The sequence below is a fragment of the Carcharhinus amblyrhynchos genome, chromosome 5 (assembly GCF_965287045.1).
Source record: "Carcharhinus amblyrhynchos chromosome 5, sCarAmb.v2.hapA, whole genome shotgun sequence".
Taxonomy (NCBI): domain Eukaryota; kingdom Metazoa; phylum Chordata; class Chondrichthyes; order Carcharhiniformes; family Carcharhinidae; genus Carcharhinus; species Carcharhinus amblyrhynchos.
The window spans coordinates 35,721,338-35,749,215 of NC_137328.1; the positions used below are offsets into that span (position 1 = coordinate 35,721,338).

General features: G+C 42.0%; 1 protein-coding gene across 1 annotated transcript in view; it reads left to right on the forward strand.

Annotated features, from left to right (window-relative positions):
- Positions 1 to 27,878, forward strand: part of LOC145343420 (paired box protein Pax-5) — a 199,750-nt gene that overhangs the window by 49,255 nt on the left and 122,617 nt on the right. Inside the window, exon 6 of the mRNA XM_080189649.1 lies at positions 13,494 to 13,669. Coding sequence (XP_080045775.1) covers positions 13,494 to 13,669 — 176 coding nt within the window. The remainder of the gene's footprint in view (positions 1 to 13,493; positions 13,670 to 27,878) is intronic.

Genomic DNA, 27,878 nt, shown 5'->3' on the forward strand with positions numbered 1-27,878 from the left:
GTATTTCTATCATTTTCTTTTTTATTTCAGACTTGCAGTTTTTTTCCCTTTATGAATTGAACACACAGACTTCATTTTCTGTCAAAGGAAGTATCTTCCAGGAGATTTTTCTGTGAAAAATTTTCTCTGGTGATTGAAATCTATCAAACATATCGGGTTGGGTTATATAAGGGGCTCGATGTTGTATTCATTGTGATAGCACTTTCGGCAAAAGTAACATTTCATTCAAGAACTTCCTTTCTCAATGGGAGGGGGACGTAGTTACACCAAGTTGGTAGGTCTGCAATTGTAACTGAATGTGTGTGATACACTACAGCATAGCTTTATCCTTATACAAAAAATAATCTCATACTTGAGATTTCAGCAATGATATAGACCAGTGGCTAAATGATAGCGAGGAACTGCACACATAACACAGTCTCCAGAAACTAGCACTGAGCTGAGGATTTAATGGGTTACTGATGGTGTTCAGTCAGAGAATGACTTTGCAGTGCACAAGTAAAAATCACTCTGATACCTGAATTTGTTTACTGTCAGTCTCTGCAGGTGATTCTGACAGAGATGTGCAATTGCTCTGAACTGAAGTGGAAGGTCTGCATCTTACTAGCACTGCCTAGAGTGCCGTTTCCAGCTAAGGTCACAAAAGGAGCTTTCAAAGATGAACTGTGAAGTGTTCTTTATTTAAGAAAGAGTTTCAAATCTGCTGTGTTCAAACAGAATTAAAGGGAATGCAGACACAGAAATGTACTAGTGTTACATTATGTTTTAATCTTTGAATTAGTTATATTGAATTATTGGCATGTGTTTTTCGAAGAGAATTTGTTTCAAAATATATTTTATAGGTTAAGCAGTTTCACTATTTATATTTTCCAATATCCAGGAATATTGATAAAAACAGCTATTAGGTTTTCATGATCTATGTTCTAATGAATTTTAGGAAACAATGCAAATACTTGGAATGGTAAAATTCCTTGGCTGCAGCTCTTAGCGGTGAATGTGAGAACGCAAGAAATAGGAGCAGGAGTAGGCCAAATGGCCCGTCGGACCTGCCTTGTCAATCAATATGATCATGGCTGATTTTGGGCTTCAACTTCATTTTCCCGTTCATTCTCTATATCCCTTAATTCCCCGAGACACTAAACATCTGCTTCTCCCAATCTTAAATGTACTCAACAATGGACCACCCACAAACCTTGATGTTCGAGAATTCCAAAGATTCAAAGCTTTTGAGTGAAGAAATTTCTCCACAACTCAGTTATTATTGACCTCTTATCCAAAGACTGTGCCACCGTGTTTTAGATCACTGACCAGCAGAAACAATTTCTCAATATCCATCCTATCAAGCCCCTTCAGAATTTTTTAGTTTTCAATGAGATCACTGCTCATTCTTCTAACCACTGAACCCAATTTACTCAGCCTCTCATTGTAGGACACCCTCTCATCCTAAGGACCAATCTAGTGAACCTTTCGCTGTACCGCCTCCACTGAGAGTGTATCCTTTGTTAAATGTGGAGACCAAAACTACATTGAGTACTCCAGATGCAGTCTCACTAAAACCCTATACAACTGTAACAAGAAATAGAAATATGGAAATTAGAAGCAAGGGGAGGCTATTTGGCCCTTCAAGCCTGCCCTGCTATTCATTTTGATCATTGAATTCAATGTCCTGATTCCCCCTTTACCCCATATCCCTTGATCCCTTTAGCCCCAAGAGCTGTATTTAATTTCTTCCATATCTAACTTCTTTATTTTTGTACTCCAATTCTCTTGCAGTAAATACTAACATGTCATTTGCCTTCCTTATTGCTTGCTGCACCTGCATGCTAATTTTATGAACCTGCTTGAATGGAATCTACATCAACCACAGAGCGGCTCACATTCTCCAATCCACACTCCCCTTGAGTTTAGTTCCCCAGGTATAGTTTCTAATCTCCCAGGGTGGAGTTCCCACTACTTTACCATAGAAGCATACCTGACTTATCCTGAGAACAAAGGTTGGCAGGGGTTAAGCCTTGGAGACCTTAGAGTTTTCTGAGTGCTGCTGAGGTTTAACCAGTTACATTTGCCTAGCTTACCAACACAAAGCACTGGTGAACTTTCTGCACCATATCTAGTTAGTACTACTTAACCTTGAAATGCCCCAGTTAGTAATCTGAAGCTGACAGGAAATATATTCAAGACTCCAGTGACTGATGTGTCCCTCACCCTAAATTGGATCAACAAGCCTGGCTGAATCGTTAATCATCACCAATGGCCTGGTATGCTGTGCACTAGTCTGGCTAAAGGATCTGATCACTGAATTTATCTCAGAACTTAGCTGTATTCCAGTCTATCATCCTCAGGAAAATCACACTAGAATTAGACATACTGCCAAGAAAGTCATTAAACATTGTTGTCCCAAGACATGTTCATAAGCTTTTGATGAGTTATTTAAGGCACTTTTGTCTTCAATATGGTGGATGTTTAAATCCAATCTTAATCCAAGTCCCCATGAAAGGACCTTTAGCAAAGAGATGTTCTCAAAAATTTTTTCCTCACCAGAAATTTGAATGAGAGATTGCTGGAGGATTAAACTCTCTCTCTCCCAGCAATTTCTATTTCTGCCATAAATTCTTATTATTTGATCCTGCATTAACTGAAGCCAGCCCTTTGATTTTGAGCCATAAAAGGGAACATCTTGCATGCATGTCCTGTATTCCAAAAGGTTTACTGCTTTGGTTCTCCGTGGATCACCATGTGCTTTAGAAAGGCTTGTGAGCTCTGAGGAATCCTTGAGCAAGGCTGTCAGGAGTTCCTTGCTCCTGATAGGACTACTCATGGAAGATCAGGAGTGGTGCCAGACAAAGTATGGCCCAGAATGTCCTCAATGACCAAACAGGTGAAGGAAGACTATGAACCTCGGCTGCAGGGACAGCATGGTCCCAAACTGCATTGTTTGATGCATCACTGAAATCTGACCACCAACCCTGTGAGGACAACAACAGCTTCCCATGGACCCAACTTAAATGAATTCACATGCAGGCTTCCACCAGAGTGTATTTGCCAAGTCCTGTGCCGATGGAGAATTGGTCATGGGGATGAGGCTGTGATTCTGGAATCTCCTAGTGAAGAATCTGCACACAGGTAACAGGTATGTGAAGGTCGTTGTACACTTATGTTGGGTCAGAGGTGTCTTTGCGCGGCAGCATCTTATGTTCTTATGTTCTTAGCATCAGCAGCTGAGCAGACCTATGCCCACTGCAAATGGGGAGGGGACTAGAAAATTGCCCTAAAATTAGGCTGTCCCACTTTCTCGTGACTGGAGAACCACACCCTGCAGGATTATGTTCTTATGTTCTTATCACTACATCCTTGGTCAAAGAAAGAACACCTTAAATTTTGCAACTTGGAATGTTAGAACACTCGGGGCAATCTCAAGAGAAACCATCTGGAAAGAAGGAACTCAATCATAAGCTATCAAAACGCCTGATTAACATCACTGCCCTCTGTGAGACCCAGTCTCTTGGGAGAGGGAACAGCTGAAGAAGCAAGCTGTGGGATATGCTTTCTATAGGAAAGGAAAAGCTTACAGTGACACTCGTGTCTATCTGGAACAGGATCTTGGATGCACTGACTGTATAAATGAAAGGCTCACGGTTGTAATCTGCAACTCAGCTGTAATCAATATGCCACCATTATCAGAGATTGTCCTCCTTAATTCTGTTGACGTTAGTGAAAAGTTCAATTCTGACCTCGATGAGGTCCTCACTTCCACCCTAAAGGAAGAAAAGATCATCCTTTTGGGGCACTTTAGTATCATGATTGGCTGTGATTCTGATGTCTGGAGAGGAACCATTGGAAAGAAAGGGTAGAAAAAGCCAATGTTTTTAAAAAGCCAATAGAGTATCCCCCTGCTGATAGTGTGTTCAGCATGGCCTTATTGTAACAAACACCTTGTCCCACCAGAAAGACAAATACAAAACTATATGGAGGCATCTTAGATCATAGCACTGGCATTCCTGGATTATATCATTGTTCAAGTCAAAGATTGAAGTGATCCATGTGGGAGACTGATACTTTTTGAAGCAACTTCAACCATCTATCAACCAAGGTCAAATGGACAAAAACTCCTTCATCCACAGGATGATATCTTTCTTTTTAAGGATGACAATGCAATTTGTCAATTTGGGAAGAACATTTTCAACAACTCCTCAATTGTGAATCCGCAGAAACTCTCTAGGCTATCCTCCAGTACCTTGTGATAGAATCCATTGATCAACCACCATAGATGGGAGATTTGCAGCAATTAATCAAAAAGACTGAAAAACAACAAAGCTTCTCCCAACCATTGCAGTGCTCTGCCTGGAGAGACTGGAGAGCTGCCAGATAATCTGATTGGCCAGCAGCTCTCCATGTCTCCTCCCTTGAGAAGGTAGAAATCCCAATTTATGCAAATCAACACTCGTTAGAGCAAATTATGGCATCGGGGCAGCTGGGGCTGAGCCTCTACCATCTCAAAAAACAAGCCCTAGTACACAAAACATTTGTCACCACACTCCTGCACTGCAGTGAGATCTGGATTGTATACCTGTGACAATTAAGAGCACTAGAGAAGTTCCTGCAACATAAGAACATAAGAAATAGGAGCAGGAGTAGGCCATCTAGCCCTTCGAGCCTGCTCCGCCATTCAATAAGATCATGGCTGATCTGTCGTGTCTCAGTTCCACATTCCCGCCCTCTCCCCATATCCCTTAATCCCCTCTCTTATCAAAAACCCATCAACCCGCGTCTTAAAAATATTTAGCGAGGCAGCCTCCACCACCTCAACGGGCAGAGAATTCCAGAGATTCACCACCCTTTGAGTGAAGAAGTTCCTCCTCAACTCCGTTCTAAACCGCCCCCCTTTATCTTGAGGCTGTGCCCCCTAGTCCTACTATCCTTTCTGAGCGGGAAGAGCCTCTCCACCTCCATCCTATCCATCCCATTCATCATCTTATACGTCTCAATGAGATCTCCCCTCATTCTTCTAAACTCTAACGAGTACAAGCCTAGTTTATTCAGCCTCTCCTCATAGCTCAACCCCCTCAACTCCGGTATCAGCCTAGTAAACCTCCTCTGCACTCCCTCCAAGGCCAAAATATCTTTGCGCAGGTGCGGCGCCCAAAACTGCACACAGTACTCCAGCTGCGGCCTCACCAATGCCCTATACAGCTGCAGCGAGACCTCCCTACTTTTATATTCAATCCCCCTCACTATGAAGGCCAGCATCCCATTCACCTTCCTGACCACCTGCTGCTCCTGCAAGCTGGGTTTTTGCGACTCATGCACAAGGACCCCGAGGTCCCTCTGCACCGTCGCCTGCTGCAGTTTTTCGCCACGTAAGTAATAGTCCTTCCTACCATTATTCCTACCAAAGTGGACCACCTCACACTTGCCAGCATTAAATTCCATTTGCCATTTCCTGGCCCATTCGCCCAGCCTATCTAGATCCTTCTGCAGGCTCTCCACACCCTCCGCACAATTTGCCGTTCCCCCAATCTTGGTGTCATCAGCAAATTTCGACACCCTACACTCGGTTCCCTCCTCCAGATCATCTATATAAATGGTAAAAAGCTGAGGCCCCAGCATCGACCCCTGGGGCACTCCACTAGTCACCACCCGCCAATCCGAATAGCACCCGTTGACCCCCACTCGCTGCCTCCTATTTGACAACCAATCCTCTATCCACGCTAACACCCTACCCCCAACTCCATGTCCCTCGACCTTCTGCAATAACCTCTTGTGAGGTACTTTGTCAAACGCCTTCTGAAAATCCAGAAACACCACATCCACCGGCTCTCCTCTATCCACTGCCCTAGACACATCCTCATAGAGCTCCAGTAAATTTGTCAGACACGACTTCCCTTTAATGAAACCGTGCTGCGTCTGCTCTATCAAGCAATTCCCTTCAAGATGCCTCGCAATTTCATCCTTAATGACGGATTCTAACATTTTACCTACCACAGACGTTAAACTAACCAGCCTATAATTCCCCGCCTTTTGCCTGGCACCCTTCTTAAACAATGGCGTAACATTAGCCGTTTTCCAATCCTCCGGCACTTCCCCGGAATCCAGCGACGTCTGGAAAATAACCACCAAGGCATCCACTGTCACCGCCGCCATTTCTTTCAGAACCCTTGGATGCATTCCATCCGGTCCTGGGGACTTGTCCACAATCAGTCCCTCCAGTCTGTCGAGCACCGCCTCTCTAGTAACAATAATGTCATTAAGACCCTCCAGTCCTACCACCTTTCCATCGCTAACACCCGGCAAATTATTCACGTCCTCCTCCGTGAAGATAGAAACAAAAGCAAAAAAAGCAACAGTGGCTCCTCCGCATACTCCAGGTCTTACGGAAGGACCAGCAAACAAACACCAGTATCCTTCTTGAAGCCAGCTTCACTGCTTCCTTCTCCCACCCTCCTCACTCCCTCACACTCACCGCTTCCCTCTCCTGACCTCCTCAGTCGCTCCCATCCATGGTTTCCCTCTCCTGACCTCTTCACTGCCCCCCACTCACCGCTCCCCTCTCCTTATCTCTTCACTCCCTCCCACTCATTGCTTCCCCACCTGACCTCCTCACTCACTCACTTCCCTCTCCCGACCCTCTCGATTGCTGCTTCCCTCACCAGAATGTGCGAGGGGACGCGGTGAGTGGGAGGAGTGAGGGGACGAAGTGGTGACCAGAAGAGACGGCAGGGGTGAGCTGGCATAGTGGCAAGTGGGAGGGCTTTGAGGGGAAATGGGTGAACAGGAGGGTCAGGAGAGGTGAGGGGGGAAATGGTGAATGGAGAAGCAAGTGCTGTATGGGAGGGGGTGAAGGGTTAGGAGAAGTGCCATCTGAAGCTGCTGTATGTTTAAAACATAGACTGAGCATGTGCAGTGACATTCCTAAGACATAAAAGGAGGTGGCGATATTTAGATAAGTTCTATATTTGCAAACTGAACACCAAATTGCAAACATGCTGTCTGTGCAGAGTTTGCATGATCTCCCCGTGTCTGTGTGGGTTTCCTCTGGGTACTCCAGTTTCCTCCCATGGCCTGAAAGACATGCTGGTTAAGTGCATTGATCATTCTAAATTCTCCCTCAGTGTACCCAAACAGGTGCCAAAGTGAGGTGACTGGGGGATTTTCACAGTAACTTCATTGTAGTGTTAATGTAAGACCACTTTTGTGACACTAATAAATAAACTTTTAAAATAAACTTTAAAGAATACTCTTTGAATGGGGGATACCTCAACATTTCCATACTGTGGTAATCTGATGTAGTTTCTGATGTACATATCATTACTGGAAGACTTCCACAGCACCACTCCCTTGGCTCCCTGGCCTGGCAAACATTACTCCTCCGCACACCCGCTGACTTGCAACAAACCATAAAATGATGGAAAAAGTTTGCAATGCCCCCCACCTGCCACTTCATGCTGATCTATTCAGCCCACTCAAGAAGGTAGATCTGGAAACACCTTCCACCACAGAACTTAAATGCAAATTTCACCTGGACAATGAATGGGAAACATTGGGCACGACAAACAAGTGCCTGGTCTGAAACTCAACCCAATAGTTGCCTGGTTCCAAGGAAAGAGTAGTCCACCCTCAACAGGTTCAGGACCGGCCATTGCCCCTGCTTGGCCAACCTCCACAGATTGGGCATTCATGCCAGTTCCCTTTGTGCCCTTGGAAGAGACCAAAAGTTGGACCACATCATAGGAGATTGTCAAATCCACAAACTCAGCTGAGGCCTACCCACACTCAACATAGCAAGACCAGAGAAACTGCTAGGCTTAGAGACTTTGCATTCACTGAATAAATAATTAGAAGTGTCAGTAAAGGCTTAGTATCCTGGGGTTATGGAGGTAAAATGTCTCTGAGGATTCATCTTGTATTGTTTTCACTGCCCTTTGTAACTGTTCATTTTAAAAGTAGAATGCCTTTAATTTTGTCCAATTGTAAAGAGCTGGGTGTTTCATTGCTAGTTAATTGTCAGAGAGTGAACAGTGCTACTAATGGTGTGCCAGTGTGTAGCTGTCTGTCCTCACTCTGCAGTGATGTGAATGGGCAGTCTAACCATAGCCCATTGCCTGTGTTTTTCTGATGGGTACAGATCGGTGCAATTTCACAACAACATGAACAACTCCAGAGATCTTCCAACTGCAAAGTTTCTTTGTCATCAACGAGCATTAACCCGATGGACCTAGATATTCAGCATCCCTGGAAAATGTTTTAGTTAAAAGTATTTAAACGTTACATTCTTAAATATTATTTGATCCGTTGTGGAGCAGACTTGATGGACGTTGATTGTCCCAAGACCATTTCATCTTGCTGGTCAAAGGCTTGGGTTCTAAGAGCTTTTGCAAATAAATAAATCACAGACAAAAATTAGTTACAGAAAAGAATGTCAATAATTAAAAAAACGAAATAGCATGAATTGTACTTTACTTGATACTGATTTGTACCATTCACGATTAGATAAGAATCCTTGAGGCCAACAGGGAAGGGGAAATGAAAATAAAACCCAGATTTTACACCAGTTTGTGAACCTGTTCAAATCAGAGGCAAAAGAGAGAGCGAGAGAAAGAACAATAACTAAATGCTGAAAGATTTTCTGAAACAAAGCGAAGAGTTACTGTGATATGTTGAAAGAACATTTCTGTCTGATACAATCATCTCTGATGGTCTGATATTGTAAGTTAGTGGAGTCTAAGTATATGAATATCTGCAGCAAAGGCCTCCACAAAGATATTGATTTTTCTTTATGGTATGGACAGGAAAATAAATCACATTATGTTGGAACCATGGTAAGGAGAGAGGAAGGGGTTGACCCTTTGAAGACATTTGCAATTTAATTGATTTTTGAAGGTAGGAAGTCAATCAGTATAAGTAAATTGACGTTGTGAGATAAAAATGATCTCTTAATGTGATCCCTTCCCCACATCACAGTTTCACTGCAAATAAATGTGGCTGAACCCCCCCGGATCAGCGTGACAGCAGTTATTCTGCAAGCCACAGCACTGTCGAGTCAGTGGGGTTCTGTTCATATTGCAGTTTATTTTTCCTGCATGTGTCTGTGCTCCCTGAGAGAAGGCAATGAACAGTCTCACACTGATTGCTGTTTCAGCCAACAGCAGTTGAGAGAATGTAATTAATGACTCTATTTGCTCGAGCACGGCCGAGAACAATTGAGTTTGTTATGGCAACAACTGATGCCAGCTTCTCTGGGCTCAAGGGATGTGTTAAGTCTGCAACTACAGCTGGGCAGAGCACCAGATGATCCTCATGCACTGGGAGTGTTTGGCAAATGAAGTGTCAATAAAGTTAAGTGATTCAGTCCTACATTTTTAAACCAGAGTAGATGAGGAGGTGGAATGATTTGATGGATTGCCTGTGCAGTAGCCCTCACAAGCAGTATTTGACCCATCCACAACTGGGCTTGTAGAAAGCAGGGGACAAGAAATGAACAGCACATAGGGATTGAAGTAAACAACCTTTTAAATGAGGAAAGTATTATTGTTGCCATTGTAGTGTCCTGTGGAAATATGGTGCACATTACAATGATTTTAATTGCAGACTAAAGTAACATTATAGAAAAATGAACAAATTCACCTCAAACAGCTTTTCATAAATAGTGAAACCTTTTTTTCGATCACATTAATTCATAAAATCATAGAATCCCTAGAATGCAGAAGGAGGCCATTTGGTCCATTGAGTCTGCATTGATTCTCTGACAGAATATCTTACCCAGGCCCCCTCTCCCGCTCTATGCCCGTCTACAGTTTTTTGTCACCATGAGTTGGAGGACAAAATCTTACTAACTGATGACAGGTTCATGAAATAGAAAAAGCAGCAAGTTGGAATTCAGCTTACCTTGAAATTTACTTTGTTCTTAAAATTGATGAGAAGGCTGGAACCTGATGGAGTGCCTGCTTGTCATTTCAAAACTGTCCTGATAGAAACACACAATATACTTCTTCCAACAGAGTCTCCGATCATTAAATGGATTGAATTCTTTAAAAGGATCCAGTTAGTGTGGGGACCGAGATTTTGGTACATCATGACTGGGTGCCCAATGTTATATGTGGGTTACATACCACATTGCTTTATGAAGTAAGCTATGAAAAATCATAATGCGATGGGCTTTCACTATAACTGATGTGTTATTCAATATATATGTAGAAGGTATGTGCTTTAGGACATCATAATCTTTTAACCAAATCAAAAAAGACCTGCTTTCCATGACATCAGGATGTCCCAAAGTTCATTCAATCAAAGAAGTACTTTTGAAGTGTAGTCACTATATTTTGGGAAATACAGCAGCTAGTCAGTGCACAGCAAGAGCCCATAAAACAGCACTGAAGTACATAAGTAGATAACCTGCTCTGGAATGTGGGAGGTCTTGTAGCGCAGTGATATTGACTCTGTCTCTGGGCCAAGAAGCTCCTGGTTCAAGCTCCACTTCAGGATTTGATAGCAATGGAAGATGTGTTGGCAAGTGGGATTAGGTGGGCAGGTCAGGACTTTTCATGCATTGGTTCAGACCTGATAAGCTGAAGGGTTTCTTCTCCACTGTAGTATTCTGTGATTCTGTTATTCATACTGTGGCCAAACAGGTTGATATTCATCATGTAAATCCTTCTAATGTGCCTGATGACAGGTAGGAGAGTTTCCTGGTCAGCCATAACTTTGCCATGCATAATCATGGACCAAGCCCATGGTTACCAATGTCATCTTAGGGCATGGTATTTGAAGGAGGAATCTGTTTTAATGATGTTGATTGTGGGATAATTGATGGCCAGGATATGGAGAGAACTATTTTGCTCTTCTTAGTGAGAGGGCCGGTGGGACCTTGACTTAACAGCTAATCCAAAATTGTCACAATTGTTACTTCTGGTTATTTCAATATGTTCCAGTAGGAACTGGGACTATTTCACATCTGTGCTCAGACTGCATTGGCTGTTGTATGCTCCTGATATAGTTATCAGAGTTCTGTTGATTATTTTGAGCAAAGCTCTACTGAAACACATACTGTAAGAAAACTTCCAAGATTTTGCTGGGAGCAACAAATATCGACAATCTTTCCACTATGTTCATGATGTTGCTAATACTTAATGGTCAGAGAAAATCTTCCCTCTGCTGTTGTTTCCCTGGTGATTGAACTTGTTTGTCCCGTAGTTGTTCTTGCCTGTTCCTGCTGCAAAGGAAGTACGTAAAATCATGACTTATTGAACAAATGTCCCTATGTTACAACAATGGCTGCATTTGAATGGTACCTCATTGGCTGTGAAGTACTTTGGGGTGTCTTGAGGTCATTATGTTTAGATTTCATTATTTGGCTGACACACTGACATAGATAACTGCTGCTCTCTAACTAGGGCTATGAGTTGTGTTAGCTTGGTCTTATGTTGTTACCTCTTTTAGCATTAAGAGAACATTTTGCTTCTATTGATTGCCTTCATCCAATTATTTGGTTTGGACAGGAACCCATGTCTCTGACAAATCAAGTGCCCAACCCTGAGTCATAAAATGGTACCACATTACACCAATATACTGGAACAATATGCCATGTTAAATTGTAATTAATAAACTTTCTAAAGATGATATCTGCGTGAATTACAGATGGAAAAAGTTAACTGTCTCATTCCACTTTATCGTCTGTGTGCCATCACAAGCTTTCTGCTTCAATGAAGATGTGATGGAGACAGTAAACTCCCTATAGTTCTCGAAGCTTGAGTCTGAGCTCAACAGACGTGTGGAGCGTTTCATGAGGTAGTTCAATATGATTGCAGTGACTGGAGATATGAAATATCACGTGTATGGGTTTCATGATTGAACTAATCAGTGGGTTGAGTGCCTCATGCAATAGACATATGTGATCTTGGCTCTGGACATAAATGTTTCCTTTAACCAAATATTTCACATAGTGGCATTACAAAGGGAGTAGCAAAATTCAGCACACATTTCTGGAGGTGGATTTGAAATACAGCTACTATTTGGAGTTGAGCTTATGGTATTGGGATGTACAGTGGTGACTGTGATCACCTGACCCCAGAGCTTCTTTGAAAACAGATCTGGAGAAAAATGAAAACTAACTCATTATTTTATTAAAGTAAAAAGTGTGGGGGTAGTGTCTAAGGATCAGGCACATCCAGCTGCTGTACTGTAAACGGGCACGTGTATCATTAAAGGTGAGTATTGAAGTAGCTGATCTCTGTATATCCAAGGAGTATGGAGCTCGTCCAAATGTATCTTACAGGTCAAGCTTTGAAATGAAGAAGCAATAAGCCAGTGAAATGGTACTATCACCAAAACATGATTGATCAATTGAATTCTATCAAAGAGAGTGGACAGCCAGATTAAGTCAGGGCTGATAGGTTCAATGAGTTAAAGCATGATGTTCATTTCAGCTTCATTTCACCAGTCTTTGCTTGTGAAATTGGTCAATCAATAGAGGTTGAAGATCATATATCGGTGACCATCTTATAGGGAATATAATCTACTCCAGGCAGCCCCTGACTCCAGCTGCCTTCACTATAATGGAGACAGAGCTGAAACTCCATCAGAATGACTGAAATGGGCTGATATCTTGGACAAATGAAAAGTATTTTTGGAACTCTGTTGATTTATCTTTTACTCAGGTTGATTTACAGAGAAACTGTAACCATCTTCAAGGAAATATAATGATCTCGCTTTAAAATTTGTGCAATAAATATATCGCTAAAATATAATCATAAAAGTTTGATTTTTCTTTCTTCTGCCTTTCGAAAAATAAATGATTTTTTATGATCAGTGGGGAGGGTGTGTTGTTGGTGGGGGTGGTAGTTGGAGGGGGAGGTGAGAACGCTGTTTTGTTTGATGTTACAGCATTTGCAAAGTTAGATCATTGGTTTTGCTTTTGTGCCTGAAGGCCTTTGAACACAAAATAAAATCTTTAGTTTTAATTTGGAGGCTAAAAAATGGGATTGTAATGTGAGGTTCTACATATGAGAGAAATGAAGAATAAAGAACTGGAAATTTGAAAATGAAAGCCTTGTGGGGTTCTACTGACAATTTTTATATTTGCACATAAAGGAATAACAATAATGTAGTGCCTTTACTTCATTCACTGTCAGTGTTGAAGTCTCCTGTTGTTCCTCATGGTTCCCTAACTGTGCTGTATTATATTTAGCAATAGAAATGATCTTTCCAGCTGCTAAATGCTTCCAAGCATTTGCATATTTGATAGCTGAAAATTAAACCGGCTGCATAGAAGATTCATTTTATTGTCTAATAGACATGGTATTCATGTGCATTTAAATGCTTTACTCTCCACTTCTTGAAGCTTAAGTAAACCCATTTCAGCGTGAAGGGCTCCAGAAGATTTTTTGGAGGTGTCTAAAGATGCGACCTATGACAGGAGTCCATCAATATGCCCAGTTCAGATTTTCTCATGTGCCTTTAACACATGATGCTAAATGCCTCTCTGTCTCTCTTTTGTCAAGGTGCTCAGGAAAACCCAATGCACAATGGACATTCCCACCCAAGCCGGGATTTTCTGCGGAAACAGATGCGTGGTGAGCTCTTCACACAGCAGCAGCTAGAAGTGTTGGACAGAGTCTTTGAAAGACAGCACTATTCAGACATCTTCACAACTACAGAACAGATCAAGTCAGAGCAGGTGAGAACAAACACTTCCATACTGCCTTCTCATTAATAAACTGAGATGAGCCTGGCTGCAATGGATCTTGGAGGCTGGAAGTTTGAAACTCCTTTCTATCAAAGACAGTGATGCCAACTAACTAGCCAGAAAAAGCCAAGGATTTCAAGTGAAATGATTTTGTCAGTTGTGTAGGTTTGATTGTAAGTGGGATAAAAACTCTAGACAAAATGTTAGACCTTGAGAAATTGTGGTTTCCTGTATCCAAGTTCCTTCAGACATTGAATTGTTTAAGGAGTGAATAGATGAGGAGATAGAGTCTTGGGGACAATGCAAAAGAGGACAGTTTTGTCCTTAAGATGGAGATATAATATAGAAAACAGGAACAATGCAAGAGACCAAGGAGAAATGGTGTTAGAAATAACTGAGTGATAATTAGGTTACATAGGAAGACAGGAAGAGGAACAGGCCATTCAACCCCTCGAGCCTGTTTCACTATTCAGTTAGAACATGGCTGATCTGTTCTTCAACATCATCTACCTGCTTCTGTTCAAATGCCTTGATATCCCTACCCAAAAAAAAACCTCAGTCTTGAAAATTTCAGTTGGCTCAGTATCCATAGCCTCTTTGGTGGAAGAGTGTCCTCGATTTCCACTCCCTTTGTGTGAATACATGTTCCTGATTTCATTTCCAAATGAAAATTTAAGATTAGACACCCTGGTTCTAAATTTCCTCACAGAAAATTGCTTCTCTCCATCTATCTTATCAAATTATTTTATTGCTTTTAACACCTTGATTAGATCACCTTTCAACCTTTTAAACTCGAGTGAATACAAGCTAAATTCATGAAGCATGTCTTCATAATTTAAATCTTTAACCCTGGTATCATCTTGGTGATTAAGAACATAAGAACATAAGAAATAGGAGCAGGAGTAGGCCATCTAGCCCTTTGAGCTTGCCCCGCCATTCAATAAGATCATGGCTGATCTGAAGTGGATCAGTTCCACTTTCCCGCTTTCTCCCCATAACCCTTACTTCCCTTGTCTGTTAAAAACCTATCTACCCGTGACTTAAATATATTTAGCGAGGTAGCCTCCACCACTTCAACGGGCAGAGAATTCCAGAGATTCACCACCCTTTGAGTGAAGAAGTTCCTCCTCAACTCCGTTCTAAACTGCCCCCCCCTTATCTTGAGGCTGTGCCCTCTAGTCCTGCTGTCCTTTCTGAGTGGGAAGAATCTCTCCACCTCTACCCTATCCATCCCTTTCATTATCTTATACGTCTCTATAAGATCCCCCCGCATCCTTCTAAACTCCAATGAGTACAGACCCAGTCTATTTAATCTGTCTTCATAGTCTAACCCCCTCATCTCCGGTATCAGCCTAGTGAACCTCCTCTGCACTCCCTCCAAGGCCAAAATATCCTTGCGCAAGTGCGGCGACCAAAACTGCACACAGTACTTCAGCTGCAGTCTCACCAGTACCCTGTACAGTTGCAGCAAGACCTCCCTGCTTTTATATTCTATCCCCCTCGCTATAAAGGCCAGCATACCATTCGCCTTCTTGATCACCTGCTGCACCTGCAGACTGGGTTTTTGCGACTCATGCACAAGGACCCCCAGGTCCCTCTGCACCGTAGCATGCTGCAGCTTTTCACCCTTTAAATAGTAATCCCTCCTACTATTATTTTTGCCAAAGTGGATAACCTCACACTTGCTAACATTGTACTCCACCTGCCAGGTCCTTGCCCACTTGCTCAGCCTATCCAGATCCCTTTGCAGACTTTCCACACCCTCCGCACAATTTGCTTTTCCACTCATCTTTGTGTCATCAGCAAATTTCGTCACCCTACCCCTCCTCCAGATCATCTATATAAATGGTAAATAGCTGAGGCCCCAGCACCGATCCCTGCGGCACTCCACTAGTCACCAACCGCCAATCAGAATAGCACCCATTGATACCAACTCTCTGCCTCTTATTAGACAACCAATCCTCTATCCACGCTAACACCTTACCCCCAACTCCATGCACCCTAACCTTCTGAAGCAACCTTTTGTGCGGCACCTTATCAAACGCCTTTTGAAAATCGAAAAACACCACATCCACCGGTTCCCCTCTGTCTACCGCACTAGTCACATCCTCATAGACATCCAATAAATTTGTCAAACATGACTTCCCCTTAACGAATCCGTGCTGTGTCTGCTCTATCAAACCATTCTTTTCTAGGTGCCTCGCTCTTTCTTCTTTGATGACGGATTCAAGCATTTTTCCAACAACAGACGTTAAACTAACCAGCCTATAATTCCCTGCCTTTTGCCTGCTACCTTTTTTAAACAGCGGCGTAACATTAGCCGTTTTCCAATCTTCCGGCACTTCCCTGGAATCCAGCGAAGTTTGGTAAATAATCACTAAGGCATCCACTATCACCTTTGCCATTTCCTTCAGATTAGCACTATCATACATGTCTCTCTTAAAAAAAGAGCTATCTTTTAAATACTTTTGATCTGTAATATGAGCAGTTTCCTCTCTCTCTTGGAAGCAATGCATCAAAGCTGGCACAAATAGTCTACTACAAGACACTGAGAAGAGAAATTTGTATTTTCCCTAATGGTCTTAACATATCAGTCAATAGAGGGATCAACACCGTGATTTTAATTAAAGAGGAATTGATTTGCAAAGTGGTAATGATTGATATAGTCACATTACTGTTACCATCCTTTACTCTTCAAAGTGGACACCTTGGGTTTCTCTCCCTCATCCAATATCATGAATTGGGGATGCCAGTCACTTTCCATTATTCCATTGTGGAATAATTCCAAGAACCTTGATATCAACGGGGAGTTGGAAAGGATGTAGGGAACCCAGTAACAGCTGAAGAACCCTGAAAGGCCAGAGACATGAAGACCCTGCTTACTTTAATGGGAGGACCTTAGTTGAATAAATACACATAGACACCTGCCAATTCCTGACTGGTAAGTGGAATTAGAAATCAAGTGAGGGTGCAGCCAGAGTAGTGTGCGATTGATCCCTGGCAGTGAGTTGGTGGGGAACCTCCAGACATGATCAGGACAAAAGTGAGAAAGGATAATCCAGGCAGTTTGAGGTTGGATTAAAGGTGGTGAATGAAAGGAGGGAGAAGGAGCAGAAAATGAGCTCTGTCATTAGAATGCAATGTTCCCTTGATTTGAGTTAATCCCGTTTGGCTTGGTTTAGGTGGGCTTGTTCCAAAATTTATCATTGGATCCATACAGTGCAGAAGAAGGTCATTTGGCCCATTGAGTCTGCACCTACCACAATCTTTCCCAGACCCTCTTCCCATAACCCCTCATATTTACCCTGCTAATCCTCTTGACACTACAGTTAACTTAGCATGGCCAATCAACCTAACCCACACATCTATGGACTGTGAGAGAAAACAGGAGCACTTGGAGGAAATCCATGCAGACATTGGAAGACTGTGTCAACTCCACACAAACAATGACCTGAGGATTGAATTGAACCTGGGTCCCTGGCGCTGTGAAGCAGCAGTGCTAACCACTGTGCTACCATCACACTTGCTGATCAGCAGCTGACTTGATCTATGCAGCCAATGGATTCAGCCAATTCCAAATTTTCCCTCTTTAAGGCAGAGCTGATAGAAAGATTTCCTGTGAAGCGGTGATTAAAATCAACTAGTTTTATTGGCTGCTTAGGACAACAGGCCACTAATCAGCAGCTTAATGGAGTAAAAAGTACTTACCATAAGCAAGGCAAAGGCAATCAAAGTGGGCTCATTAAATATGCAGCACGGCAGAATATGGTAACTGCAGAAAAGATGAGTCCAGTCATCAGAAATCAGGAGAGGCAGGACAGGAATCAGAAATCAAGTGAGAAAAGACAAATAGATTATATGCTTTCAATTTTATTTAGTCAAAGTTTCAACCACGTTGGCACTTCAGTAAATATACCGTAGGATGCTGTCAATGATTATACAATAAGTTGATCAGTGTCAGCCTTGGCTCATTGGGTAACACTCTTGCCTCTGAGTTATGATGCTATGGGTTTAAGACGTACTTTAGGCACTTGAGCACATAATTCAGGCTGACACAACAGTGCAACAATGAGGTAATGTTTTGGATGAGGCTGTAAACCAAGCTCCTTTCTGCAGGTGGACATAAAAGGTTCCTTGGCACAATGTTGAAGATGAACACGGGAGTTCCCTCCAGTGTCCTAACAAAACATTTATATTGGATCCAACATTACAAAACATCCTATTATTTGATTGCTATTTAATTGCAGGTTGTGGGAGCTTGCTATGTGCAAATTGGCTGCCACAATTTTTACATTACCACAATAGCTTCTCTTCAAAATACTGTGAAGTTTGGTGGGACACTATGAGGTCATGAGAAGTGCTATATCAATGCAAGTCTTTTTATATTCTAAGTACTTATACAGTTAATTGAATGTTTAGTAATTAGTGACTGTACAAGAAGAAAGAAATAACTTGTCTTTCGCACTTCAATATGCTCCCGAGCACTTGCTGAATAATTAAGTATTTTTGAAGTGAAGTCGCTAAAATTGCAGCAAGCAATTTCTGGACAGCAAAGTGCCACAAACGACAATGTGATTAAGTGGTGTTGATGGAGGGATAAACATTTAGGGGGGATTTTCCAGTCGCGCCAGCCCCGAGCCTGGAGATTCCTGCTCGAAGTCAATGGTCCTTTAAATTTCCCATTCTGCCTGTGACAATTCCAGCAGTGTACTTACTAGAAAATTTACTCCGTAGTATGACTGTGTAAGTGATTATATTGAAAGACGATCATTGTAATAGTAAGGTTGTGATTTTACAGTAAGAGGATATTGTTATCAATAGAATACAGTGATGTAAATGATTATGCCAAAAGATAGTGATTGTCCGATAAGTTGCTGGAAGCGATTTTACATTAAAATTATGTTAATGACTGTACCGGGGGATGACGGTGATTATAACCAATTACATTTTGATTGTACATAGTATAGTAGAAATTGTACATTGGAGTATTGGTGATTGTAAAGGAAGATGATGCCAAATGCATTGTAAATCATGATGATGGGATTGTAAAGTAAGATGATGTAAATGATTAGAGAGTAAGATGATGCAAGTGATTGCAGCGTGGGGTGATTATAGTACAAGGTGAATAGTGATTTCATAAGTAAGATAGTGATTTCATAGTAAGACAAAGAGACTATTGTAGAACAACAACAAGGATTATTTCTATAGCACTCTTTGTGTAAAACATGCTGAAGTGTTTCATGGCAGTAAATACAAAACACATTTTGACACTGTGCCACCTGAGGTAATATGAGGATGTTTGATCAAAGAGATAGTTTTAAGGAGGGCTTTAAAGAAGAGGAGAAAGTTGGAGAGGTTTCTTGAGGGAATTCCAGAGCTTAGGTAACTAAAGACATGATCACCTGAGATGGAAAGGTCAAAATTGGAGATGTGCAAGTAGTCAGTATTAGAGGAGCACAGAGATTCTGTAAAAATGACTCTGTTAGGCTGTTGTTTGTCTCTTCTATTTGATAACACTCTCAATTTTGGCACAGGTCCCCAGATTTTAGTGGGGGGATCTCGGCTGGGTGTGCCACATTCAATTGCAGTGCTTCATTGACATTGGCTGATCCAACTGGTTTTATTCTTAAGCAGCCTTTCTGTCAGGGTCTGGAGTCACATAGAAGCTGGTCTGGGCAAAGACAGCAGATTTCCTTCTCTAAAGGGCCTTAGTGAAACAGATGTGTTCTTACTAAAATCTGTAATTTCATGGTCATTATTATTGAGAGTAATATTTTCTTCCAGATTTTACTTAATTGAATTTAAAATCCCCGACCTGATGTGATGCAATTTGAACACATGTCTTTTGAGCATTATACCAGGTCACTGGATTACATGTCCACTAATATTACCACTGTACTACTATTCCCTTTAATGCTGATTAAACAGTAGGGCACTAGTGGCTTTGTAATAGGAGAAAGATCATAGTGAGTAAATAACAAGATGCTGATTATTATACAGTAAGATCATTCTAATTATCTAGTAGTATGCTGTAATTCTACATACAGAAGGTGCTGATTATATTGTAAGATGCTGGTGTCTGTACACCAGGACAATGCTGATTGTATAATAAGATACTGATTGCACTGTAAGATGCTGGTGATTTTACAATATGATAATTCTGATTATAGAATACAAAGCTTGTGATGTTGCATTAAAATGCTGATTGAAAAATGAAGATGCTGGTTTACAGTAATTTCTCAGTAATGTGGTGTTGCTGTAGAGTCGGCTGGTGTTGATTTTACAATAAGTTATTGATTTTACAGTAGGTTTCTAGTGAATATACAATCAGATATTGCTGATTACACAGCAAGATACTGGTAATTATATAGTAGGATGCTGACAATATTACAGTAGGATGCTGGTGATTATACAGTTATTTACTGGTGACACAGTCAATTGCTGCTGAATTTATAGGGAGGTGATACTGCTTATACAGGGGAGTGATGTTGATTATACAGAAGAATGCTGGTGATTATACAGTATTCTGCTGCTGAGCAGGGTGGTGCTAATTATACGTTAGGAGGCTGATGATTAAACAATAAGATTATGATTGTACAGTAAATACCTGTGATTATACAGTAAGATCATACTTAAAGTGGGATAATGTTGATTTTACAGAAAAAGTGGTGCTGTTGAGTCAGTAGGATGTAGCTTGAATGCTAGTGATTTTATGGTAAGATGTAAGTGATTATACAGTAAGAGACAGGAAGAGGGGAACTTTAGAACAGGAGTGGGCCATTTAATCTCTTAAGCCCTAATTTTACTGAATAGGTTTATCAGTGACCTAACTCCTTTCATCCACCTTTACTCAATATCCTTTCATTTCTTTGACTCATCAAAACACTTGATTTAACATAATTTGCCATTTGGGAAAGAGAATTCCAAACTCCTGCCACTCTCCGTGTGAAAGAATTTTCAAAATTTCACTTCCAAAAGGTCTGGCTCTAATTTTTGACCACCCCAACTTGTGGAAATTGTTCTCCCAATTGTCCCTCCCAATTTCTCCTATCTACTATGGTGGTCATTTCTTCAGAAAAATTAATCAGATTCTCCAGGCACAAATTTTTGCTGGCCCTCTCTGATCAGCTGGAAAACTTTCAAGGTGTTTGGCCATTCTATCCTTATTTATAGACACTATGGCTGGTATTTTACCACCCCGCCCACCTTGGAATTGGAGTGGGTGAGGGGCAGAAAACAGAAATGTCCATTGGCCTTGGGTGGGATTTTATGGTTTCGGGACAAGCAAGGCCGTAAAATTCCACCCTATAAAAATGTTAGGTTAGCTGGTCTACAATTCCCTGGCTTCCTTCTGTCATCTTTCTTAAAAAGCAAAATGAGAAGCACAATTTTCTAACCTAAAGGAACAGCCCTTGAAGCAAGAGAACTCAGGAGGATTATCATTCTGGCTTTGACACTGTTATAGAATCAAAGAATCCTGCAGTGCAAAAGGAGGCCATTCAACCCATTAAGTCTGCACCAACCACAATTCCACCCAGGCCCTATCCCCATAACACCATGCATTTACCCTAGCTAGTCCCCCTGACTCTAAGGAGCAATTTAGCACGGCCACCTAACCCACACATCTTTGGACTGTGGGAGGAAATCCGAGCACCCGGAGGAAACCCACACAGACACAGTGAGAATGTGCAAACTCCACACAGACAGTGACCCAAGCTGGGAACTGAACCCAGGTCCCTGGCGCTGTGAGATAGCAGTGCTAACCGCTGTGCCACTATGCTGCCCCATGTTTCTCATATTTTTAAAAAATCCTTTGGATGGAAACCATGTAGTCCTGAGGGTTTGACACATTTTGGTGCCATCAATTTCTCCATTATTTATATTAATTTTCTTGAGCCCCTGTCCCAGATTCAATAATAGTTCCTCTGGGGTGTCTTGCATGTTGTCTTCTTCCTCCACTATGAATATTGGAGCAAAATAATTGTTCAGCATGTTTATCATTTCTTTAATTTCATTGACACCATGACAATTAACAGCTTTTAAGGGACACACATTTCTTCCTAACCTAATTGTAAGATTTTTTGTGTTGGTGTGTCTTGCTTGTGTTATTTCATGATCCCTTTTGTTGTTCTTAATAACTACTTTGTCATCCTTAGCTGCTCCTTTCCATTCATCAGTACCTGAGTGGCTTTTATGCATGTTTGGAAGCTTTTTCTTTTAGTTTTGTGATGTCTCTTATCACTTTCATGGTCTATGCCTGTCTTTTTTACAGAATAGAACTCTTGCCCATCAGGGTAGAAACTGGTCTTTTATTGTGTCAAGTTTTTTTTTGAACCCTGAACTTGTCCTGTTTTACCCAATAACAGATTTGCCCAGTTCACTGTGGACAATCTTTAGCTCACCTTATTGAAGTTAGCCTTGCATAAAAAAAACGGTTTCAAGTTTCTCCCTTTCAAATACTACCTTGAACTCAACCATATTACGTTCACTATTCAATTAATGTTTATACACCCAAGGCTGTTAACTAAATCTGATCCATTACTCATTTCTAAATCTAATATGGCATGCCCTTATGTTGGTTCTAAGATGTATAATTTTGCAGAGAACTATTTTGGACATTTTGAAGAACTTCGTTACCATCAGAGTTGAATTCCATTCCAATTCTCTTTCTGCACCTAGTGGTGCACTAAGGCAGATTTTCACCTGTTTACAAAGCTAGTAATTCCTGGAATAGGTCACCAGTTTGTCACCAGGGATTTGAAGCTTGAGGGGCACCACTCCACATCAAGCATGGCTGACGACGAGTTTCTCTTGCTCTTATGACCAGCCATTGGTGTGTTTGCAAGGATTTGTCCACATTATAAATGCATTTTTCTTGGCCATCAAGTCCTGGGATGGGACCTGAACCTGGAGCTTCTGGCTCAGAGGCAGGGGTGCTACCCACTGCACCACAAGATCTCTATCACAGTAAGATGATGCTGATTTTACAGTGTGCTGCCAATTAGTGCACAATAGGGTTTTACGGTGAGATGACGCTGATTTTGCAGTGCAATATTTGTGTGATTTTACTATATGTTTAGGATTGTACAGTAAGATACAGGTGATAATATGTTGCTGATGGTATCATAGATGAATGTATAGGAAGACAATTCTTATTTTAGAATAGGCTGCTGGTAATTTTTGCAGTAACGCAATGATAAAGATGATGTTAATTGTTCAGTGTGATACTGGTAATTTACAGTAACATGCTCATGGATATACAGTATGATCATGCTGATTGTTCAGTATGATTGTAGTGATTTTACATGATGCTGATTTTACAGTAAGATGATACTGAGGATTTTGTTATGTTGGCCATACAGTAAGGTTGTACTAATTTTACAGTAAGGTGACACTGTTTATGTGTCATAATCCTGGAGATTTTACATAAAGTGATGTTGGTCAAAGAATTATTCACTCAAAGGATGATCACAGCACAAAAGAAAACATTACAGCCCATTTTGTCTATTCTGGCTTTCTGCAAATGCAATTCAGGCAACTCAGCCACTCTCCTGCCTGTTCCCCTTGGTCCTGCAATTTTATTTTTCTTCAGGTGCTTATACAGTTTCACTTTGAAAGCTACGATTGAATATATCCCCACCATATTCTTGTGAGTTCACTCTAGATCATAACCATTTGCTGCATAAAAGAGGTTTTCCCTCAGTTTGCTTTTGGTTCCTTTGCAAATCACTGGTGTCCTCTGGTTTTCCTCATTTCCATGAATGAGAAGAGTTTCTCCCATATTCACTCTCTCTAGTTTTCAACATCTCTATCAAATCTCCAGTCAACCATCTCTTCTTAGAAGCTTCTCCAGTCTATTTATGGAGCTGATGTTCTTCTTCCTGGAACCATCCTTTCTGTAGCCTCACCAAAGCCTTTACATCCTTTCTAAAATGTGGTGCCTAGATTAGGATACAATGCATGGGATTCTCTGATCTCGTCCTTGCCCGTCCCGCTGCAAGTGAGAATGGAGAATTTGGCATTCCAGCCAAAACTGCATTCACTTCCACTGGCACTGAAGAATCCCGCCCGCGAACAAGGACAGAGGTTTTTGACAAATATTCCAGTTAAAACCGAACCAGTTTTTTTGATAAAAGTCCATCAGAATTTCTTTGCTTTTGCACTCTTTGCCTTTATTTATAAGGTTCAGGATTCCATAATGCATTTTAACCACTTTTTCAAAATACCTGCCACTGCCACAATTACGTACATGTATTCCCCAGGCTTCCTTTTAGAATTGTACCTTTTATTTTCTTTTGCCTCTTCCTACCCAAAATGCATCACTTCACAGGTCTCTGTATTAAATGTCTTCAGCCTACTGTCCACTCATTCTACCAGCATGTCCATGTCCTCTTGAAGTCTATCACTATTTTAGTTACAGTTCACAATACTTCTAAGTTTTGTGTCATCTGCAAGGTTTGAAATTATGCCCTATAAACCAAAGTTCAGGTCATTTGGAAAAGAGGCAGATCTCGTCCTGGCCCCTGGAGAATCCCACCATATACTGTCCAACCTTTCTCCAGTCTGCAAAACAACCATTTCTGTCTATTGTTCCTTGTCCACTCAGCCTATTTTGCTTCCAATGTTATTACCAAAACTTTTATTCCATAGGATTCAATTCTGCTGCAAAACATATTAGATGGCACTTTATCAAGCTCTTTTTGGAGATCTATATACAATTTAAAAGGTAAAGTCACTTAGTCAAGGTGACTTGAGGCCTCAAAGGGCAGAGGAGACTGATGATGATTTAACTTGACGATCACCACAGCTCGGGCAAGGGCAAGGTAGAGATGCAGGGTTTTTCTGAATAGCCTCAGCCAGTATGGGAATTGAACCCATGCTGTTGGCATCGCTGTACATCACAAACCAGCTGTCCAGGCAACTGAGTTAAACTGACCCCCACATCAGTTGCGTTGCCAGTATTAACACTCCCCATCTCAAAAACAAAACACAATCAAGTTAGTGAGACATGATTTGTTTTGAACAAGTCAATGCTGGCTTTCCTTTATTAATCCACACTTGTACAAATGATTGTTAATTTTGCGCTGGGTTATTGTTTCGAAAACCTTTCCCGCCACCGAGGCTAAACTGACTATTCTGTAGTTGCTGGCTTTATCCTTACACGTATTTTATTTGAACGAGAATGTAACATTTACAATTCTCCAGTCCTCCAGCACCATCCCCTGTACTTACATGCCTATAGAAGACATTTTGAAGTTCCTTATTATGTTAGCTGCCAGTTTCTTCTCATATTCCTTTCCATTTCCTTTTTTGCTACCCCCAACACCCAGCTCTGAATGGTCCACGGTTCTCATTTATAATATAAACTGGACATCCATCATACATGCTCTTTTTTGATTCACCTTACTCAGTATCTCTTTCATCATTCAGCAATCTCTGATATTGGTTGTCCTACTTTCTACCTTTGTGGGAGTGCAGCCTGACTGTATCTGAAACGTCTCGGCTGGGATTCTCCCAAAAAATTTCAAGTGTCAAATTTGCGTAAAAACTGGAATAATTCCGGCTGGATTTTTTTAAACGGGATTTTCAAAATGGATCTCCCACAGGCTGTGCATCACAGAGTGCCTCAGGGAGATTCACGCTGAAAATTCAGAGGTGAGGCCTATTCCTGTCCACAAGGTCAGCAGCACACTGCTGAGCGGGACACTGAGACAGGACTAGAGGGCACAGCCTCAAGATAAAGGGGGGCGGGGGCAGTTTAGATCAGAGTTGAGGAGGAACTTCTTCACTCAAAGGGTGGTGAATCTCTGGAATTCTCTGCCTGTTGAAGTGGTGGAGGCTGCCTCGCTAAATATATTTAAGTCACAGGTGGATAGGTTTTTGATAGACAAGGGAATTAAGGGTTATGGGGAGAAAGCGGGAAAGTGGAACTGATCCACTTCAGATCAGCCATGATCTTATTGAATGGCGGGGCAGGCTCGAAGGGCTAGATGGCCTACTCCTGCTCCTATTTCTTATGTTCTTATGACACTGCACATGTGCCAATCTATCATAGCAGAGATCAGTACATTCTCAGTAGCCCTGCGCTACCGGCCTCCCTATTGCTGGCCAACACGATCGCTGGCCAGCCCTGCAACCCAGCATTGCTGCACCTCCGACTCTCCCACTCCTCGATTGCTAGCCACCCGGATGTCTCCTGTTGTCCCTCCCCGCCCACACAACTCCCAACTCACCCTGCCAGCCCTGATCTCTGTTGACACTACCCCCCCACCACCTCCAGCAGTTCCGACCCCACTTCCCACCCCCCCCCACACTAATGCTAGCCCCTCCCTCCCTATGCCACTGATCATCCCAACTGCAGAGTCGCAGCGGCCCCCACCCCCACCATCCCCTGGGGAATCTCCATGACCTTCCTTCACTCCAGTGGGATCGGGCTGCCATCTCCCTGCTAGTGGGGAGCTGTTGTAAAACCCCACTAGCGTGAACTTCTCCCGGCAGGGGGTGATGAGGCGAGAGGGCCTGGAAACTTCAGTCCTGGACCCGCTAATGATCGGGGAATCAGTATTTCAATATGGAAATCAACTCCTCGCCTGTTTCTGACGCAAGCTGATGCTGCCAGAAATCCTGGCCCCGGAAATCCATGGAGGCTGTGGCGCCCAGCAGGGAGCCTGCTAAACGGCCTCCATAGATGTCTCTTGGCCCACTGCATTCCTAGAGTAACGCAGCGGGCTGGGAGAATCGCTGCTCTCCTCTTTCAAAATAGCCCTCGGTTATGTTCTCCCAAAATCGGCCTTTTATGAAAATGTGCAGGTTTAAGATTTATGAGATGTGCGGGTTAGGTTGATTGGCTATGCTGAGAATTGCCCCTTAGTGTCCTGGGATGCCTAGGTTAGAGAGATTAGTGGGTAAATATGTAAACATACGGGATAGGGGCCTGGGTGGGATTGTGGTTGGTGCAGACTTAATGGGCCGTATGGCCTCTTTCTATACTGTAGGATTTCTATAATAATTTCAGTTTGATGACCTTTCACTAGAACAAAGGTTATTTGCTAAATTTTCCGTTCTCATTCTTGCCATTGGTGAAAGATACACTTATAAACACTTGAACCCAACAACCACACAGTTTTCAATGAAGAGTCATTCAGACTCAAAATGAATCATTCAGACTCTGTTCTCTCTTGACAGATGTCAGGTCAGTTGGAAATTTTCCAGCATTTTCTGTTTTTGATTCAGATTCCAGCATTTGCAGTAATTGTGCAGATTTAATTTGTGTTTATTTCTAAAGGTATAAGTTAATTCCTGTCACCTTCATACAAATAAACAGTTATACAATTATCAGATTCCTTCCACTCTTCAGAAATAAAAATTAGAGTTTCTATGTAAGATCAAAATTTCAAGACAAATTTAATCAAAAAGCTCCATATTCTTTACTATGCATGAGATTGTGAATTTTTCTTCTCGTAGGGCACCTAACAACTTATTCGTTCATGTATTTCTAATAATGGTATTGTATTCATTTAACACATATAAAGGCTAATTAATCAGATTAAAAACATACAAACATGAAACTGTCACATTTTAACAAAAATGGAGAATCTCACTTGATCTTTTTAACAAATGGAAATCCATCTGCACTAGTTCCACAAGAACTGATGTTTTAGCAACCAACGTATTTTTAACAGCCCTTTTTATTTTCTTCACTTCCCAAACTAAAAGATAACTGTGGTGGTTCTCCCAGCCTGCTGCACTACTAGAGCAGAAGAGCAGGCCAGGAGACGTAAACAGAGGCCATGTAACGGGCTTCCTGCTGGGTGCCATGGCATCATGCGCCTCCAGCCACCGCTAATTTCTGGTGCAGAGCTGAATAAATTATTTAAATAAGTATTTACATCTTATTAGTGGGCCCGGAACTGACGTCTCTGGGCCAGGTAGCCTTTCTTCTCCCGCCGACAGGACTGTTACATTCCAGAGAGATTTTATGACAGCTCCCTACTAATGGGGAACTGGCGGCACGACCCCGCTGGAGTGAAGGGGGGGCCATGGAGGCCCCCAGGAAGTCGGGGGGGGCCCCCGGCACGGCCTAAGAAACAAAGTGGCAGTGCTCATGAGGCACTTTGGTGCTGCCCACTGGACATCAGGCAGTACCCAGAGGGGGCAGTACCTCTGGGGGCAATCAGTTAGGGTGCCACTCTGCACTCAA